Source organism: Entelurus aequoreus, linkage group LG19 (assembly GCF_033978785.1).
Source record: "Entelurus aequoreus isolate RoL-2023_Sb linkage group LG19, RoL_Eaeq_v1.1, whole genome shotgun sequence".
NCBI lineage: Eukaryota > Metazoa > Chordata > Actinopteri > Syngnathiformes > Syngnathidae > Entelurus > Entelurus aequoreus.
In genome coordinates, this window is record NC_084749.1 from 37,527,224 (window position 1) to 37,546,035 (window position 18,812).

Sequence of the window (18,812 nt, forward strand, 5' to 3'; positions counted from 1 at the left end):
CATTTTCTGCTCTGTTCTAGTTTGCTGTTGCGCTTTCTCTGCTTTTTTTTTTAGAATCTTGTGTTTGTTTGGTTTTTTTGCAAACACCTCGTCTTCATTTGCCGCCCTCTTCTTCCTCTTCACAGCTCTATGAACTGGATGGCGACCCAAAAAGAAAAGAGTTTCTGGACGACCTCTTCAACTTCATGCAGAAAAGAGGTAAGCAGAAATCAAGTTGGAAAATATGTAGCAGAAAGTAATTACTGTATTTTCCGGACTATAGAGCGCATCTGGGTACAAGCCGCAATCACTAAATTTTAGAAGAAAAAATTATTTTTCCATATATTAGCCGCACCGGACTATAAGCCGCAGATATATATGTTGCAAAATGAGTTATTTACACAGTAAGATTCTGTGAATGTTTATTTACATATTTTATTTGTTTCCAAACGGTGCCCGGAACACGGCAGCCAAACGGCTGATCAAACAAAACAGAAGTCAGCGTCATGGACCCACTAGCTGCGGAAGCTAGCTCTCCAATCAGCTAAACAGACTCATTAACGCCACGGTGACGTTTTGGTGAATTTACTGAGTAATATGTGAAACTGAAACAATACAAAAACAATGCCATTAATAATATAATAATGTTAATAATACTAACACAAACACTCGGAAATGTGTTAGCATATTAGTTCATGCTAATGACGCTAACATCACTATATTACGATAGCACATACAAATATGCATGAAAACACGCCTACAAACATCACACATGGGACGTTTTAATAAGTACAAACCGTTTTAGTTATATTGTAAAACTTACAAAAATGGCTTGTAGTGATGAAGGAAGAATCGCTATGGACAATTAGAAGACGGAACAGCACTCTACTTCCAGTTGTTAACAGCACTAAACGGAAGGACCTGTTTGCGGATGACTCGGCCCTGCTGTTATCCGGCAAGGACAAGTCACAGGTGGAAAAAATCCTCAGTGCCGAACTCTGTAGAATTTGCACCTGGCTCGCTGACAACAAGCTATCCATACACTTGGGTAAAACGAAATCCATCCTATTTGGGTCTCAAATCAACCTTAAGAAAGTCAGTGACTTCACTATAAAAGCGGGTGACAATGTTATCACCAGGAAAGATGAGGTCACCTACCTAGGTTCCATTCTAGAGGCTAATCTTTCCTGTGATAAAATGGCACCAAGGTAATCAAAAAGGTCAACCAACGAACAAGATTTCTCTACGGAATCTCCTCTCTGGTCAACAAAAGCACCATGAATATTCTAGCGGGAACTCTCATTCAACCCTTTTTCGATTACGCATGCACCTCCTGGTGCCCTAGCACCTCCAAAGCCCTCAAATCTAGACTCCAAACATCCCAGAACAAGCTAGTCAGGTTACTTCTAGACCTCCACCCCAGATCCCACCTCACTCCTACCCACTTCTCCAAAGTGGGCTGGCTCAGGGTGGAGGACAGAGTAAAACAACTTGCACTGAGCCTAGTCTATAAAATTCGCTACACCTCCCTGATACCGAAGTACATGTCAAACTACTTCCTTAACGTAAATGACCGCCATAACCACAACACCAGGGGGAGTTCCACAAACCATGTTAAACCCAGATTCCGATCTAAGGAAGGTCTTAACTCATTCTCCTTCTATGCCACATCAATATGGAATGCACTCCCAACAGGTGTAAAAGAAAGTGCATCTCTACCCTCCTTCAAAACAGCACTAAAAGAACACCTCCAGGCAACTACAACCCTAGACTAACACCCTCCCCCCACCACATCCCACCTCCCCGTAAATAATCAAATGTATATACTTGTTCTTATGCTTTCTGAGCTCACTATGTTCACTGCTCGCTGTACATATCCTACGAAGTGAGACCTACACTGTTTCAATGTCCATTTCTCAGATGATATAATTGTTGATGACTGAAGTGCTGATATCAACCAAACCTAACGAAGAAAAATCCATAAATTAGCAGCTCCATGTTATAAGCTGCAGGGTTCCACGTGTAGGAAAAAAGTAGCGGCCTATAGTCATTTTCATTTGGCACATGTCGAGATTCTAGTTTCATTTAGCTTCTCTGTTTTGTTTTCTTTTAAAGGTGTATTACAATGTTTAACAATACAGTGAGACGCCAAATTGGACTAAATGTAGTTTGTAATTGTCTCATGCAGCTTTGAATGTAGAGAGATATCTCAGGATACGAGTGCCCCAGCTCACGAGTTTTACGAGCGCCCTCATTTACGAGTTTTTCGGGATTTAAGCTATCTCTCGGTTAATTGTCACGCTTTAAATTGTGAGCAAAAATCGGGGTTTATGAGCCTCCCCACCACTAGTTGGCGTAGCGAATGCCACTATAAGCAACATACACTACCGTTCAAAAGTTTGGGGTCACCCAAACAATTTTGTGGAATAGCCTTAATTTCTAAGAACAAGAATAGACTGTCGAGTTTCAGATGAAAGTTCTCTTATTCTGGCCATTTTGAGCGTTTATTGACCCCACAAATGTGATGCTCCAGAAACTCAATCTGCTCAAATGAAGGTCAGTTTTGTAGCTTCTGTAACGAGCTAAACTGTTTTCAGATGTGTGAACATGATTGCACAAGGGTTTTGTAATAATCAATTAGCCTTCTGAGCCAATGAGCAAACACAATGTACCATTAGAACACTGGAGTGATAGTTGCTGGAAATGGGCCTCTATACACCTATGTAGATATTGCACCAAAAACCAGACATTTGCAGCTAGAATAGTCATTTACCACATTAGCAATGTATAGAGTGTGTTTCTTTAAAGTTAAGACTAGTCTAAAGTTATTTTCATTGAAAAGTACAGTGCTTTTCCTTCAAAAATAAGGACATTTCAATGTGACCCCAAACTTTTGAACGGTAGTGTATGATCCAGACAAAACTTACCATACTCGCCAGCATTAGCTTATAACTAGAGATGGACATAACTTAGTATTTCCAATCGGGGAACGAAGAAAGTGAGTGTGAAGGACAGTGCTGGGGAAAAAGAAGTCGGTGATATTCATTGAAGTAAAGAAATTGGCAAAAACTTGTTGAAGCACTTGGAGCATAGTGTTGCAAGTCTGCACCATACTGAAGCAGAATGAGCCATAGACGTTGAAATAATATCGAAACAGCAGACATTTATCCATGAAAATATGGAAATGCTGCTAATGGTGTGTTTGACGGAGAAGCAGCGAGAAGGAGACATCGTTGAAGTGTGCTCTCCAAGGTAAATGCTGTACATTATTAGTACATTACTTGATAAAACTACTGTTGTTCTATTGTATTGTTTCTTATACAGTATTTCTTATCTAAAAGGTATTTGTTTTTTCCCACATGCATGTTACATGTTAAAATGATGCTGTGTTTTGGGGGCGGGGGGCAATCACCGATTAACTTGATTTTAATTCATTTCAAGGGGCAACAATGTTTCACTGTTTTTTCGAAGTATGACCTGCGTCACAGAATCAATTAAACTCGTATCCAGCGGTACCACCACTGTATGTATCTTATATGCGTAGATGTGTGCCTATGGTTTATTCGTTTAACAAAATTACATTAGGCCAAGAAGAGAAAAATGCAGATTTGACCTGTACACAACTTGAGAGTAATGAATATTTGTTTTATTTTATTTTACTTATCACAGTTTTGGGTCCCATTTTCATTTCAAACAACCATTTATGTGTTTCCCTTTTTTTTTTACACATTTCAAATATATTCATATTTCTAATCTACTGAGTGATTCTCAAACTGTGGTGCTTGTATCACAAATGGTACCCTGGGCTCTGTGTAGTAGTATGCCAAATAAACACTTATTTAAAGTACAGTGTTTTATTTTTCTATATAAATTAAAAAACAGTGTGACTGTTCAAACTGTGAGTAATGATACAGTGGCCAAAATTCTTAAAAATATATTAATTAAATAAAACCGCTGCCTTGTTTTATTGAATACATAGGCCTACTATGTTGCTGTAATTTAAGGCTGGTCATTATGGTGTTTTCTGAGGTGGTACTTGGTGGAACCACTGGTCTACACTATATCTAGTTATATTTAAATACATTTTATTTTTGTGGTACTCATTGGGCTAAATCTGGGACCTTTTGTGCCATCTGGTGGGTTGATATGACAATAAAGTTCCTTGAATCCTTCACACAAAAATATTTTGTTCATTAAACACCTATTGGGTAACCTATATAGTTTTGTTTTGTAGTTTTGTGGCATTTTGTTTGGAACAGGCTGATAGACAATATCCTTTAAAAGTGAAGTATTTTTTGGAATGGGAAAAAGATTCAAAGTGAAGTTCATTCTGTTCATTTTTATAAAAGCAGTATTGTTTGATTAGAATGGCAGCACTGAAACTGATTCTTATCTTGTCACATTATGTGCAGCGCGGTCATAGAAATACTGAGACTCTTTCTAGTCTGATACCGAGAGGGAGCTCCGTCACACAACCAAGTGCTCATCTTTCACTCGGACGGGTGGGGTTTTCATTCAGTTCAGAGATGAATGCTTTATGATCACACAGCCTGGTTCCCAGGATGGGTGCAAAATAAAGGGGACGCATTGTACAAGGGATTGTTTTGCCGTCCTATCCTTTATTCCAAACACACGCACACTGATCCACCAAGCAGGATACTGTCTCAATCTACACTAAAGCAAGGAAATAGCGTTTTTGTTTTTCCAGTTTGTCAACAGAAATGCTCAAGGGGTTCCGTGGAGACTAATAAATACCTGGCACCTTGTTAGTGTGACAAGTGGGCGATTCATAGCTGATTTGCATGATGTGAGACAAAGAATGTGTATGAAAAAACTGCCACTACATGTTGCAAGTCACGACCATGACAGCTGGGCGGGTCTGTTGAGAGTGCTCTGAGGATCGGAGTACGCCCTCTGCAGGTTCAGATGTGCAAAATCAGGGGTGGTTCTGGTCTGATCATGTTGGTGCTGTAATCTGCATGCTAACAAGATGATCTTTCGGGGTGTAACGATATTTTTATAACCAGGATTCGATTCATAATCTGGGGTTGTCGATACGATTCAGGGACAATATTAGTTTTTTTACAACGATACGATCCGAAACGATTGAGTGAGTTGAAATTGATTCAGCCAAACACCACACTCACAATACAACATTGCATACTAAACTTCAAAGTCAGATACTCCATATTTTTAGAGCAGGAGTTTGAAATCAATCGATTCACTAGGCTTATTTTAAGGAGGAAAGCCGTTTCCCCTCCCCGAGTCTTGCCACTGAAGTTGAAGTTGGTCCATCATATTTTCCGGAGACTGAACATTTGCTAGCAGTATAACCGGAAGAGTTTGCCTTTTTTTGCTAACCATGCGCCCGAAGTCTATAGTCTGCTGCTCCTTGTCCGCCGTCTGGTTAATACAATGCTAGTTTGAAGAATGACTCCAGCATAGTTGGGTCAAAAAGTCAGAAAATAATGCCCTCTCTTCACTTTATTAAGGTTGCCCAATCAAAAAAAACAAAAAAACGTTTTAGAGTATGTCCTTTGAGCTCTGCACAAGAAGATACGCAAAATAAGTCAAAGTTGACTCGGAGATCTTGGATCTTTACGTTTACGGTCTTTAATTGTTTAAAAAAGTGCCAAAAAGAACTTTATATAAAGTCTGCCGTTCTCAAAGCCAATGTTTTCTTTTCTAGTATCGATAAAATCGATTAATTACCTTTTAAAACAATGTTAGATCGATATGTGTCTTCTGGAAGGCCAGCTAGCCAAGCCCAGATCAATATTTTTGAATCATAGTAGTGTAAATCGATCTGTCGATATATCGATCAATTGTTACACCCTTGGTTATCTTCTCATGTCTTGCTCCAGGTACCCCGGTGAATCGTATTCCCATCATGGCCAAGCAGGTCCTGGATCTGTACATGCTCTACAGGCTGGTGACAGAGAAGGGCGGCTTGGTGGAGGTCATCAACAAGAAACTGTGGCGGGAGATCACCAAGGGACTCAACCTGCCTACCTCAATCACCAGTGCAGCCTTCACCCTCCGCACACAGTCAGTACTCGCAAACACACGCATGTCATGTCCGCAAGTACCTTTAAAAGTCTTTCTCTCAGTCCCAGTACAAAAAATCGAACAAGCAGATTCTGAAAATGTATAAATCGTAATGTTGCGGTTAATAGTATTCTATCTTTATTTGTCGTTATTTATATTTTCTGAATAAATTATGTGATAATGTTCATCAGTCAACTCATTGGTGTTAATTTTCAATCTATCGAGGTAAAAAAAGAATATCAAAATCAAATTACAGGATGTTGTTTATGTAGTTTGCTCATTTTCGTCGACTGGTGCACTGGATTATTGTTTTTACATATGTAGCATGATCTACAAAGATACAAAGAATTTATAATGCGACATCCAGTGGACACATTTAGAACAGCAGTTTCTTTCATTCAAAAATTTCAGCTCATTTTTATACTTTGCAAACTCATCCCGCGGGCCGTTTGTTTGACACCCCTGATTTAGCCCTATCCAGCACTGTACAGTTCGAGCATTTCAGTAGGTTAGGTTGTGCGAGTTTTGAGGGGGGAAAAAATAGCACGCGTGCAAATACAAATTTGAATCCTCATCCCATTTTTATCCCAAAATAAATAAATCCAAAATGTATCAAAAGAGAGTAACATTTTCGCCTAACTGTATAGCATGTTTGAAATAAACTTAAACCATAACCAATGATTGTGAAAGTGTTTGACGCAGAAGTGTTCCCTCTCCTCTTCCTCCGTGCCTAGAGGGATGTGGGGCTTCAGTTTCTCATAACACGGAATAAACAAAGTCTTAGTTGGAGGAACTGGTCAGTAAAAGACAGCGTTTTTTTCACCACCGCGTTTGTAACTGCAAGGGTTAGTTAGTTAGATAGTTAGTTAGTTTCAGTTTATTTTGAACATGCAATACAATTACAACGGAGGGAATATTGAACAACAAATCAATAATTGAATTGACAACCTTGCCATCCAAGCAATGCCCCGTTTGTTGACAAATACATACAGCCATGGAAGCACATTTAATCTATTTATTAAGTAGAGGTAACACAAACCAGTGAAAGATTCAAAAGAGCTGTCTTCAGAGCCAACAAACTGTTAGACTGCTAAGTTAGCGCCTTCGTTTTGTCATCACAACATCCTGTTTTGGCAGTGCTGTTTCGGTGATCAAAATATTTTTTTGGTGGGCAAATTTCCGGTGCATCACTTGTCAATAGTGCACAAATAATAGCCTATATACACTCAAAGCACGATATAACGCAGCCGTTGGGGTCCATAAAATATGCGTTATACGCGGGATCGCGTTACATCAAACTTTTATTTATTTTTTTCAAAATGACACTGAATCATACAGATTATTTTGTATGAGTTTTCCTCGTCTTTATTCCACAAGATGCAACACTCAGACATGTTAAATGTCTGAGAAAATGCGGAAATCCGCGTTTTTAGACATTAATTTTCGCGTCCAAATACTTCCGCATTTTTTTGGTGAAATATAAAAAATACGATCTAAACAAAGTTGACCCTATACGCCGCACTGAGTTGCAGAACAAGAAGACAATCAGGGGCGCCGAAACAAGCTCGCTAGTTAGCATAGTTAGCATCATTGGCTACCTTGATGACGGCTGTCTACTTTGCTGCTAATTATATTTGGATGATTGATACCCATCCAAACACTGTTAGTTCCAAACCAGTTGTAGTTCTAGAGAAGTTGTTAGTAGTCAGCGAGAAGGTATATTTTTGACCTGACGGCTGTAAACGGTGGTCACAACACCAGAAGTACATTACCCGAAGGGGAGTGTCGCTACAGGATAGAGTTGCCAAATGGGTTTTCTGAGTTCTTTGCATGCATGTTATAGAATTTTACATTACATTATCAATGATAATAATGTTAGTAAATGATCTCCTAAAAAACAATACATTGTGTGGACCATTACATGGGACTAAGGCTGCAGCTAACGATTATTTTTCTATCGATTAATCTATAGATTATTTTTTCGATTAATCGGTTAATCTATAGATTATTTTTTCGATTAATCTATAGATTATTTTTTCCTTTTGCCGATTATTTTTTTATTCAAAATGAAGATGAAAAAATAAATGTAGGCCCGTTTTTTCAAAAGGCATGGCTTTTATTTACAAAAAAAAGAAGTATGGCCACTCAGTCAACATTGACAACAACATGACTAAATATTCTGTAACAATGTAAACATTTAAAACTTTTAACATTTAACAAAATTAAAAGTAGCTTATTTGCTTTTTAATGTGCAAATATAAAAGTCAACATCCAGTGCAAATCTTAATATTCTGCAATAGTATAAGCATTTCAAAAGTAAAAGTATTGCTTATTTTGCTTTAAAATGTGCAAAAATAAAGATAAACATCCAATACAAAAAAGTGCAAAACGAAATATTCTGTAACAACAGTGTAAACATTTCAACAAAAGTGAAAGTATTGCTTATTTGCTAAAATGTGCAAAAATAAAGATAAACATCCAATACAAAAAAGTGCCAATCTAAATATTCTGGAGCACTGTAAACATTAAGTATTGCTTTTAAAATGTGCAAAATAAACATCCAGTCCAACACAGTACACAATAACCAATTCTACTCATTCCAGTGAGTGTCTAACAGTTGTAATGAAGAAATGTTAGCATGTGTACATGTTTGGTTCTTTTCTTGTTTACAATATTCCCAGCAGCTGAAAATAGGCGCTCAGAAGGGGTCGATGTGGCTGGAACTGAGAGCTAATTAGCCTTCATCTCAAACCAGGACTGCGAGTGAGCTGAGCTGCAGTTGAAGTTTCTAGAAGGTCAACGGGCTCATAGTGATGTTACTAGTAGTTGACTGGGAGGTGTTTATTATCATTTGGGGAGAGTCCGCTGCCTGATGCTCACCTGCTAAACACCTATCTGCTCCACGCTGAAGCGCTGACTACATGCGCTCTGAATACGCACTGCTGATTGGCTGATAATGCTGCGTGTGTACCAATCAGATGGTTGTGTGGGTGGGACAATGCTGCGTGTGTACCAATCAGATGGTTGTGTGGGTGGGACAATGCTGCGTGTGTACCAATCAGATGGTTGTGTGGGTGGGACAATGCTGCGTGTGTACCAATCAGATGGTTGTGTGGGTGGGACAATGCTGCGTGCTGAGACAGAGGCAGACGGAGCAAAGCAGCTTGTTAAGACTTTAGCTTAGAAACTCGTTCGGTACACCCCCGTACAGAACCGAAAGCCCCGCACCGAAACGGTTCAATACAAAACACGTACCGTTACACCCCTAGCAGATACAAATGACACATTCATGTTTTCGTGTAATGATGACAACGTATGCTCGCGCGGACGATTGACTAGTTGATGGTTTTCTTTTCAAATGTTCGTTTATAGCCGTTGTGCTGCTATGATAGGCCATTTCCGCTCGACACAGTGTGCATACAACAACATTATTAGGCCGTTTATTGAAATACTCCCACACTATTGGCATGCTTTCCCCCCCTCGCTCGCACCGCTCGCATCGTCTTCTTTGATCGTCTGCTTTGCGCTTCGCCATGACGGTAGTGTGACGTCATTATGCGACGCGTCGACGCACAAAAACGGCGTCGACGTATTTACGTAACCGATGACGTCGACTACGTCGACGCGTCGTTTCAGCCTTACATGGGACATGTATGTGTCAAAAAGACAGCTAAAAGAGGTTGGTCGATGAGAATAAATCTAAATGTAAAATACAGTGTAGAAATGCAGACAGTTTCAGGAAATGTAGTCTCGTTTTTTTTTACATTTTCTTTCAGAGTTTGCATGGCAGCACTTCTTGCTGATGGAAATGTTCCTATTTTTTTTCTTTAGTTTTCCTTTTTTTCCCCCTCAAACGGTGCTCACATGTCTGAGCACTGTCATACAACAAGCTCAAAGAATATCTCTCCTTTTTTTCCCAGAAACACACAAGCAAACTTTCAACCCACAACAACACACATAGCATTGGTTAGAACCCCGTAGTCAGCCGCTAAAATTCAATAAAATGATCCTGATTTATGTGGTGAAAACAGCGGGGGCTTGCAAACTTACCAACGCTCAATGGTTTAAGTTTGTGAGTTCCTGCCTTGCTGATGGTCAACAGCAGCGTGTCTCCTTTGTCTTTAAATTGTTGGAATCCTTCTCTGTGTTGAGACTGCATAATCCTGTCTCGTCGCAATTGTACAAGGGCCGCAACAACTAACCGATTAAAATCGATTATAAAAATTGTTGGCGATTAATTTAGTCATCGATTCATTGGATCTATGCTACGCGCATGCGCAGAGGCAATTTTTTATTTAATTTAATTTATTTATTTTATTTTATTTTTATTTTTTATAAACCTTTATTTATAAACTGCAACATGTACAAACAGCTGAGAAACAATAATCAAAATAAGTATGGTGCCAGTATGCTGTTTTTCCCCCCAATAAAATACTGGAAATGATAGAAATGTAGTTGGTCTCTTTTATCCGATTATTAATCGATCAATCGAAGTAATAATCGACAGATTAATCGATTATCAAATTAATCGTTAGTTGCAGCCCTAAATTGTACGGATGCATTTTTTCCCCAAAGGGGACACGCATCCATGATCCGCTTCAGAAACATCAACAGAAACGTCTGTTTTCTTGTTGATGTCGACAGTCTAGAGAAAAAGAGAGCCCGGGAGAGCCGAACATCCCGTGTGACGGCATCTTGAAAGTGAACACACATTTGTCGCATACGTCACTGCTGGCAAAGGGCGAGGGTCGTTGACAGTGACGATGCTCAAAGCGCTTTTACATAGTGAAACCCATTTACATCTTTTTAGGCTACCGTAATTTCCGGACTATAAGCCGCACCTGACTATAAGCCACACCAGCTAAATTTAGGGGAAAATACAGATTGCTCCATATATAAGCCGCACCCGACTATAAGCCGCAGGGTTTTGATGTGTAATTACCGTAGTATATAGGGGTTCCTGCTATCAAACTTTCACATCTTCGACATGGCGAACAGCATTCGTGCAGAGTACAAATAATACAACGGTGCAAATTAATACAAAGTGCTCGCCTGTACGTTATCAAAATAACCAGCCTACCGGTATATGAAAAGTCAGTCTTTAATCATTGTGTCATCGTCTTCTTCCTGCGTACTAAAACCACCGAAATCCTCTTCGTCGGTGTCGGAGAAGAACAGGCTGTAAATAAGCCGCACCGCTGTATAAGCCGCAGGGACCAGAACGAGGGGAAAAAGTAGCGGCTTATAGTCCGGAAATTACGGTACATTTAAACCAGTGTGGGTGGCGGTAAAGTGTCTTGCCCAAGAACACAACGGCAGTGACTAGTGTGGCTGAAGCGAGGATCGACCCTGAAACGCTCAAGTTGCTGGCATTGCCGCTCGACCAACCAAGCCAGGCCACCCTGTAATAACGAGCCAGTCTTTTGAACAGCTCCACAAGATTTGTCTCCCTTCAAAAAGCCCTAAATCCCATCTCTAATATTCTCAAAGTTGCTGTCTGTAGTTATGTTGGTTAATCATCTTGTTTTGTTGCATTTTAATATCATTTACATGCGTTATTGGAGTTCTTATCCTTGGTTCTGTCAATTTTGATTGCTTTGTCTGCTTTTTTAAACAATTCTACACTTTTTCCATTCAGATACATGAAGTACCTGTACCCGTACGAATGTGACAAGAGGGGCCTCAGCAACCCCAACGAACTCCAGGCGGCCATTGACAGCAATCGGCGGGAAGGCCGACGGCAGAGTTTCGGCGGCTCCCTCTTCACCTACTCCCCCAACGGCACACCAACCATGCTGTCTTCGCCAAAGCTCTCCACACCCACGATGGGCTTGACAGTGGGCACCAATGGGGCCTCGCTCACCCCCATTCAGAAGATCAGGAAAGGTGGTGTTTAACTATAGCTAGCCAGTTTTTTTCTTTGTCATGGAAGACCTTTTTGACACATTTTGTTGACAAACTGATCTCTTTCTGACTAAAAGAAGAGGGTGGTCAACCTTTCGTGGGAATTGGCATGCCGCGCATACCGGCGGGAGCCTTGGCGGGTCATTCGGTGGCTGCGGTGCAGGCGGCGGCGGCCCAGGCGGCCATGGCAGCTCAGGTGGCGGCTTTGGAGCAGCTGAGGGAAAAGCTCGAAGCTGGTGAGCCACCGGAGAAGAAGATGGCGCTGCCAGCTGAGGAGCACCATCGACTGCTGCAGAGAGCACTGCAACACAACCTGCTGGCCATGACAGCACAGATTCCCCCCATGAACGTCCGCATCAACCAACTAGGTCAGAGTTGGGCAAATATTTTGACTCGGGGAGAGACAAAAATGTGTCTTGGGGGCCAAGGTGGATGTGTGAAAAATTATATGTATACATTTGGGTCGCTTTTTTTCAGGAACACTAATACCAAAAGTCACAATGTCCGATAGAATTCTAAAAACGTTATGACAGACCATCTAAAAAAAAAAAACGGAATGGAATTTTACAGTTTTTTACTGAATGGGACACCAAAAATGTACATTAAAATAAAGAAAGTGGGATTTACAATATTAACTATGAACAATAAAACACTAAATATTAACAACATATGAACGTTGCTCCTCTTTAATTCCTCAGACCAGAGGCCGTACTTATCAAGCTTCTTAGAATTACTCCTAAGAAGTCTGCTAAGAGTTGACTTAAGAGTAAATAAATTCTTCGCTGAAAGCTGCACTTAAAAGGTAGTTATCAAGCGTCTTACTCACACTTTCAGCGAAGTGTAGGACTGAATCTTAAGTGTCACACTCAGAGCTGAATTACGACATTACTATGTGCCGTAAACGGAATTTTAGGTGACGTCATTTCTGTGTCCATAGAAATGACCAATCACGGAAGGGAATCCGTTGTCTAAGAATAAGAAATATCTTGGAAATATTTAAGTGGACAATGGGAGTGTATATTTTGACAATAAACTACAAAATAATACAAAACAAACTAGTCCCCGCCGGCACTCACGCTACCGCTCCCTCTCTTCTCTCGCCCACACACTCACTGACGTCACTCACCTCACGGCCACACACATACGCTACTCTCATAAAATGTTCTTTCCAATTCATTAATTAGGCAACTAATTTGAAACTGGTGTGGGTGGCTCTATATATACTAGCCCACTGCAGCCACATGCAGAAATCAACAAGGAATCGAAAAGTATTAAATCTGTGACAAAAATAATACCCGCTTTGTCTAAACGATACCGTTTGATCAGCTGCTCGTCATCAAACAAATCCAGGACATCGTTCCGCTCCCTGAACGTTCGCGCACGTCTCTCTTGCCTCAGTGCCATCCCCTGCTGGCAACTCCTAACCACTTAAGACACCTCTGAAGGTCTCTTAAATATCGTGGAGAGTAGGAGTGATTCTTAGACTTAAGAACGTTGAGCTTTTATTCTTAAGTTTGAGAGTAGGACTAAATTTCGCAAATTCTCAGGACTTAAGTGTAAAATGGCACTCTAAGAAGCTTGATAAGTACGGCCCCAGATGTGTATCTTTTACAATCAAGCAAAACACAACAAAAATGTAAAAAACTGAAAAATATGAATGCAAAGTGTAATAAACACCTACAATATGATATATTATCACATGCAAAATGGAAAATGTTGATCAAAAAGGCACAATGTAAAGAGAAAAAGCTCAAATGTTGATAGTAATATCCAATAGTAACAGAGATTTGTCTTTTTTTTAGCATTTTTATCAAATATAGATACACCACTACAAGAATGAGTGAGGAGACTCTGAGTGGTGTGCTTGGGGGAAAATGTAGGTTCAAAATACACCCAAATGGGCAATTTAGATAAAACCGTTAACACGTTTTGAGCAAATTGGTGGCATGCGTTAAAACTTTTTTTTAAATGTCCTGGTATTATTACATTTTGACAATAATATTGCATTTGCGTCCTTTTTAAAGTTTATTTAAAAATATGTAAGCAAGTAATTTGCGGTGATTAATCAAAATGCAGTGTGATTAATAGGATTTTTGACAGCACTTATTAAAAATATCAAATGACATAGGGAATGTACGTAAATCTTGCTAAACTAAACAAAAAAAAAGTAACCTTGATTTTTGACATTTAAACCATTTATTTTGCGTCCAAGCATGCTTGTCATCGGGTATACAACTGCAGGGTGTTTCCTTAACAATGTGAACTTCTCGTAGCATGTACTCAATCAGAGAGCACAACTAACGAGTCATATATTCCCTGTGCTCTATTTTGACCTTTATTTATCTACATTTCATGTATTCATTGTATTGCTATGATTATGTTGTCTTTTATTGTATTGCTATTTGTTGTTGGTATTTCATACCTCACCTATTAACTACAATTGAAACATTGATTTATGGCTTGCAGCCTAACACTTAATTAAATAAACACATTGAAATTTACAAATTTAACTTCGCAACATGAAAAAAGCTTTTTTCTTCATAGCTGTAGGTTTTTCTCTTTTTGGGCCGTTTCACCTCAGAATTTTCTGACATGCTTTCCACATATTTCTTCGGTTGGTTTCAGTTAGTATCTTAAGACATGCTTGACATGTTACCACAAACCTCAGCACCTGAAGGTGAGATAGTGGGCCTACAAATTGACCTGTTTAGCGCATGGCATGCAAACAGAAATGTCTGTGGGAGATTCCCGCCCTCTGCTAGTTGATACTTTGTCCCCTTTGTTGGTTTCATGTCTGCAGATGTCTCAAGTGTCGATTTCACATGAAGACCTTTGAGTCTTTGGTCCAACTTTTTGTTGGGTCTAACTAGACTTGTGCTAATACATCTTTTCTGTTTTGTGCTTTAGATAGTAGACAGGACTCCGCCATGAACCTCACCACCAATGGCACAAACAGCATCAGCATGTCAGTGGAGCTCAATGGAGTCATGTACACTGGTGAGTTTCTCTTTCCTTTGGCACTTAGGCTGCTTCTACACTAAACCGGCTAAGGTTATACAGGGTAAATCCCAACTAACCTTATCCTTGTCCACACGCACACAATGCCATCGTTTAAGACCCCCTCCGTCCGCCGACGCAATGCGACCAAGTACGCATGCGCATAAAATGCACACGTCATAGTCAGCTCTGACCTAATTTGTAAACAATTTGCTGTGCACTTCTCATCAGTGTGAAGAGCTGCACTTTACTACATTTGTTTGCAGTGTTGCTTTGTGTGCAAGTTCTTAAATTGAATTGAACTTATCTGAACAATATCCAGTGTTGTGGTATTTCAATTAACTGGAATCTAGTGTGCTGTGGGGCCCTTTTGTAGTGAACCACACCTGAGCCATCATAAATTAATCACATTTTTAATGGACATGTGAAAGTAAACAATGTGATAAAGAACATTTTACAACAATCAATCTAGATATCTGGTCAGGACACTCCTCCCTTTTTTGCCTTCACTTTCATTGTCCATTCATTTTTGGTGACTTTATATACTTTGGACCTAGACGTTGAGTAATTGCTCGACATACATGGCGGACAATAACTGATACATTCTGCTTTGCCAGTCCAAATGCATTTGCTGTTTTCCGTAGTTTTCCCTCGTCGGCCAGGCAATACAAAGCACACACTACCTTTTTTTAATCACATCCACGGGAGCCCACATTCTCGTTGTCTCTACTTCGACAAATGGACAAAGTTTTTCGGTAAGTAGAATAACAGCTGACCTTTTTGATTGATTGATTGAGACCTTTATTAGTAGGTTGCACAGTGAAGTACATATTCCGTACAATTGACCACTAAATGGTAACACCCGAATACGTTTTTCAACTTGTTTAAGTCGGGGTCCACTTAAATTGATTCATGATACAGATATATACTATCATATATACTATCATCATAATACAGTCATCACACAAGATAATCACATTGAATTATTTACATTATTTACAATCAGGGGTGTGGAGGGGGGGGGGGGGATATGGACATCAAGTAGTGGACATAGAGAGAGAGAGAGAGAGAGAGAGAGAGAGAGAGAGAGAGAGAGAGAGAGAGAGAGAGAGAGAGAGAGAGAGATCAGAAGGCATAAGAAAAAGTATCTGCATTTGATTGTTTACATTTGATTATTAGCAATCCGGGGAGGGTGTTAGTTTAGGGTTGTAGTTGCCTGGAGGTGAACTTTTATTGCGGTTTTGAAGGAGGATAGAGATGCCCTTTCCTTTATACCTGTTGGGAGCGCATTCCACATTGATGTGGCATAGAAAGAGAATGAGTTAAGACCTTTGTTAGTTCGGAATCTGGGTTTAACGTGGTTAGTGGAGCTCCCCCTGGTGTTGTGGTTATGGCGGTCATTTACGTTAAGGAAGTAGTTTGACATGTACTTCGGTATCAGGGAGGTGTAGCGGATTTTATAGACTAGGCTCAGTGCAAGTTGTTTAACCTGGACATTTGAAGGTTCTCTTGCCGTTTTTCTGGCACAACACACTCGTTGACAAACATATCCCACCAGGCTGCCGTTCTTCCAGGCCTTATCCAAAACTGTCGCTCAACATAGCTATGTTGCCGTCTGAGTAGGGATGATGTTTGATAAGAAAGGATCGAGTTCCAGCCTATTATCGAATTCTCTTATCGAACCGATTCCTTATCGATTCTCTTATCGATTCTCTTATCGAGTCCAGATAGGTTGTTGTATATGGAAAAAACACACAATATTTGGTTTAACAAAAGCTCACTTTTATTATATAAGAAAACAATTTAATCTAATAAATAAATAAATACTGACTGTTAAACCCCTAAAAAAATAATATAAAATAAATAAATATTGACTGTTGTTACCCAAAGTATATTAAGTGTGATTTTTCAGAAAAACAAATATATACAGCAACACAAAAACAACCTGTCTCTGTGATCACTATAGGTGTATAAATAATAATATAGTGTTAAATAAAATCAGTCCCTTGTGCACAAAACTGAAAATAATACAGCTCTCCAAAAAGTGCAATTCTGCTGCTATTTGACATAACTATTTGTTATAATGCTTAGACATTTTTGCACTTTATTTCTTTATTGAAAGAAAATTCTATGAAGAGAAAATGTGTATGCAAATGTGGTTACAATGCTAAAAATGAAAAGTTAAAGCTAAAAAAAGAAATACACTTTATTGCGTTAACATTTTTTATAGGGGGAAAAATGTTATGAGCTGCCAGGGAATATAACAACTACACTACCCAGCATGCAACGGGAGTGACGAGCATGCACGGTAGCCCCGAAAAGTGTTGTTGCATGTCGTCACCCGGTTAGGTTATGAACACGCTGTGAAAGTAAACGTCAAGAACTCAGCCAACACGCCTCGTCTGCATTATTTATAATTAGACAAACAACACATATACAGTGTGATTTTGTATTGTTTACAAGGAAAGAAAAACAAAAGTTAAAAAAGGGAGATCATGTCATATATGTTGTATATATATGTATGTGCTGCGATTGCTTTAAGAACGTTGCCACAGCTACCGTAAAGGAGGTGCGTTGCTGGCCTGGTTACTATGTTTGCGGTTGGTCGTAAAAGTGTTCGTCATGTGTTTGTACCCTGCTCAAATCTCTCAGTAAAGTTATTCATTGGATTATACCTTTTGTTTTGAACTTTAGTACACCTTGCAGCGCTTTTTCCCGTCCATTTTTTTCCTGCTTTCCCTATCTGCTCCTAATGACTGAGCTACGTGACGCCATTTCTTGTGATGTCACACGGGGCATTTCTGGTCGGGACGGGATTCGTTCCAAGGGATTCGAATAAAGAACCAACTCTTTTTCTTTACTATAGTGGTCTCGATAACGGGTACCGGTTCTCAAAAAGGGATTCGAGTCCGAGGACTTGGTTCTTTTCTTATCGAACAACCGGGAAAACCGGTTTCGAGTATCATCCCTACGTCTGAGAAGTGTTGTATCTGAAATAGCTGCAATCGCGCGTTTCCTTCTCTTAAGGTATTCATGTGTGATTTCCACAAGCATCTGTACATGTAGAACTTAGACTTAGACTTCCTTTTTATTGTCATTCAAATTTGAACTTTACAGTACAAATAAGAAGGACATTTCGTTGCATTATCTCATGGTAGTGCAGGATAAAAAAGCAATAAGGTGCAGATATAAATAAATAGATTACTGTACAGATAAATATATTGCACTTTTGCATATGGATCCACGTTTATGGATGTATGTTATATTGTCTATACATTCCAGCGAGTTAATCCATTTTTGGGGGGAATTGAGGGGGATTATTATGATGCGTTCAAGAGTCTTACGGCCTGAGGGAAGAAGCTGTTACAGAACCTGGAGGTTCTGCTACGGAGGCTGCAGAACCTCTTTCTAGAGTCCAGCAGTGAAAACAGTCCTTGGTGGGGGTGGGAGGAGTCTCTGCAGATTTTCTGAGCCCTGGTCAGGCAGCAGCTTTTTGCCATCTCCTGGATAGGAGGAAGAGGAGTCCCGATGATCTTTTCCTCACCACTCTCTGGAGAGACTTCCAGTCTGAGGCACTGCAGGCTCCAGCCGAGACAGAGATGTTGTTGGTCAGTAGGCTCTCTATAGTGCCTCTGTAGAATGTGGTGAGAACGGGGGGAGGGAGCTGTGCTCTTTTCATCCGACGCAAAAAGTGCATGCGCTGCTGAGCTCTTTTTACAAGAGCTCCGGTGTGTAAGGACCAGGTCATATTGTCAGTGATCTGCACCCCTAGGAACTTGGTGCTGCTTACCATCTCCACCGCTGTGCCGTTGATGAAGAGTGGAGTGTGGCTGGACTGGTGCCTCCTGAAGTCGACAATGATCTCCTTGGTCTTGTCGACGTTC

At 40.0% G+C, this 18,812-nt stretch overlaps 1 protein-coding gene across 8 annotated transcripts in view; it reads left to right on the top strand.

The window, feature by feature from the left end:
- arid3a (AT-rich interactive domain 3A) overlaps nt 1-18,812 on the top strand; it is a 143,537-nt gene that overhangs the window by 113,371 nt on the left and 11,354 nt on the right. For 7 of the 8 annotated variants that reach the window (XM_062028483.1, XM_062028484.1, XM_062028486.1 and 4 more), the window contains 5 exons: nt 126-198; nt 5,844-6,027; nt 11,666-11,913; nt 12,009-12,299; nt 14,839-14,928. In XM_062028483.1, the coding sequence (XP_061884467.1) occupies nt 126-198; nt 5,844-6,027; nt 11,666-11,913; nt 12,009-12,299; nt 14,839-14,928 (886 nt within the window). The remainder of the gene's footprint in view (nt 1-125; nt 199-5,843; nt 6,028-11,665; nt 11,914-12,008; nt 12,300-14,838; nt 14,929-18,812) is intronic. The other variant, XM_062028490.1, reaches the window with a different exon arrangement.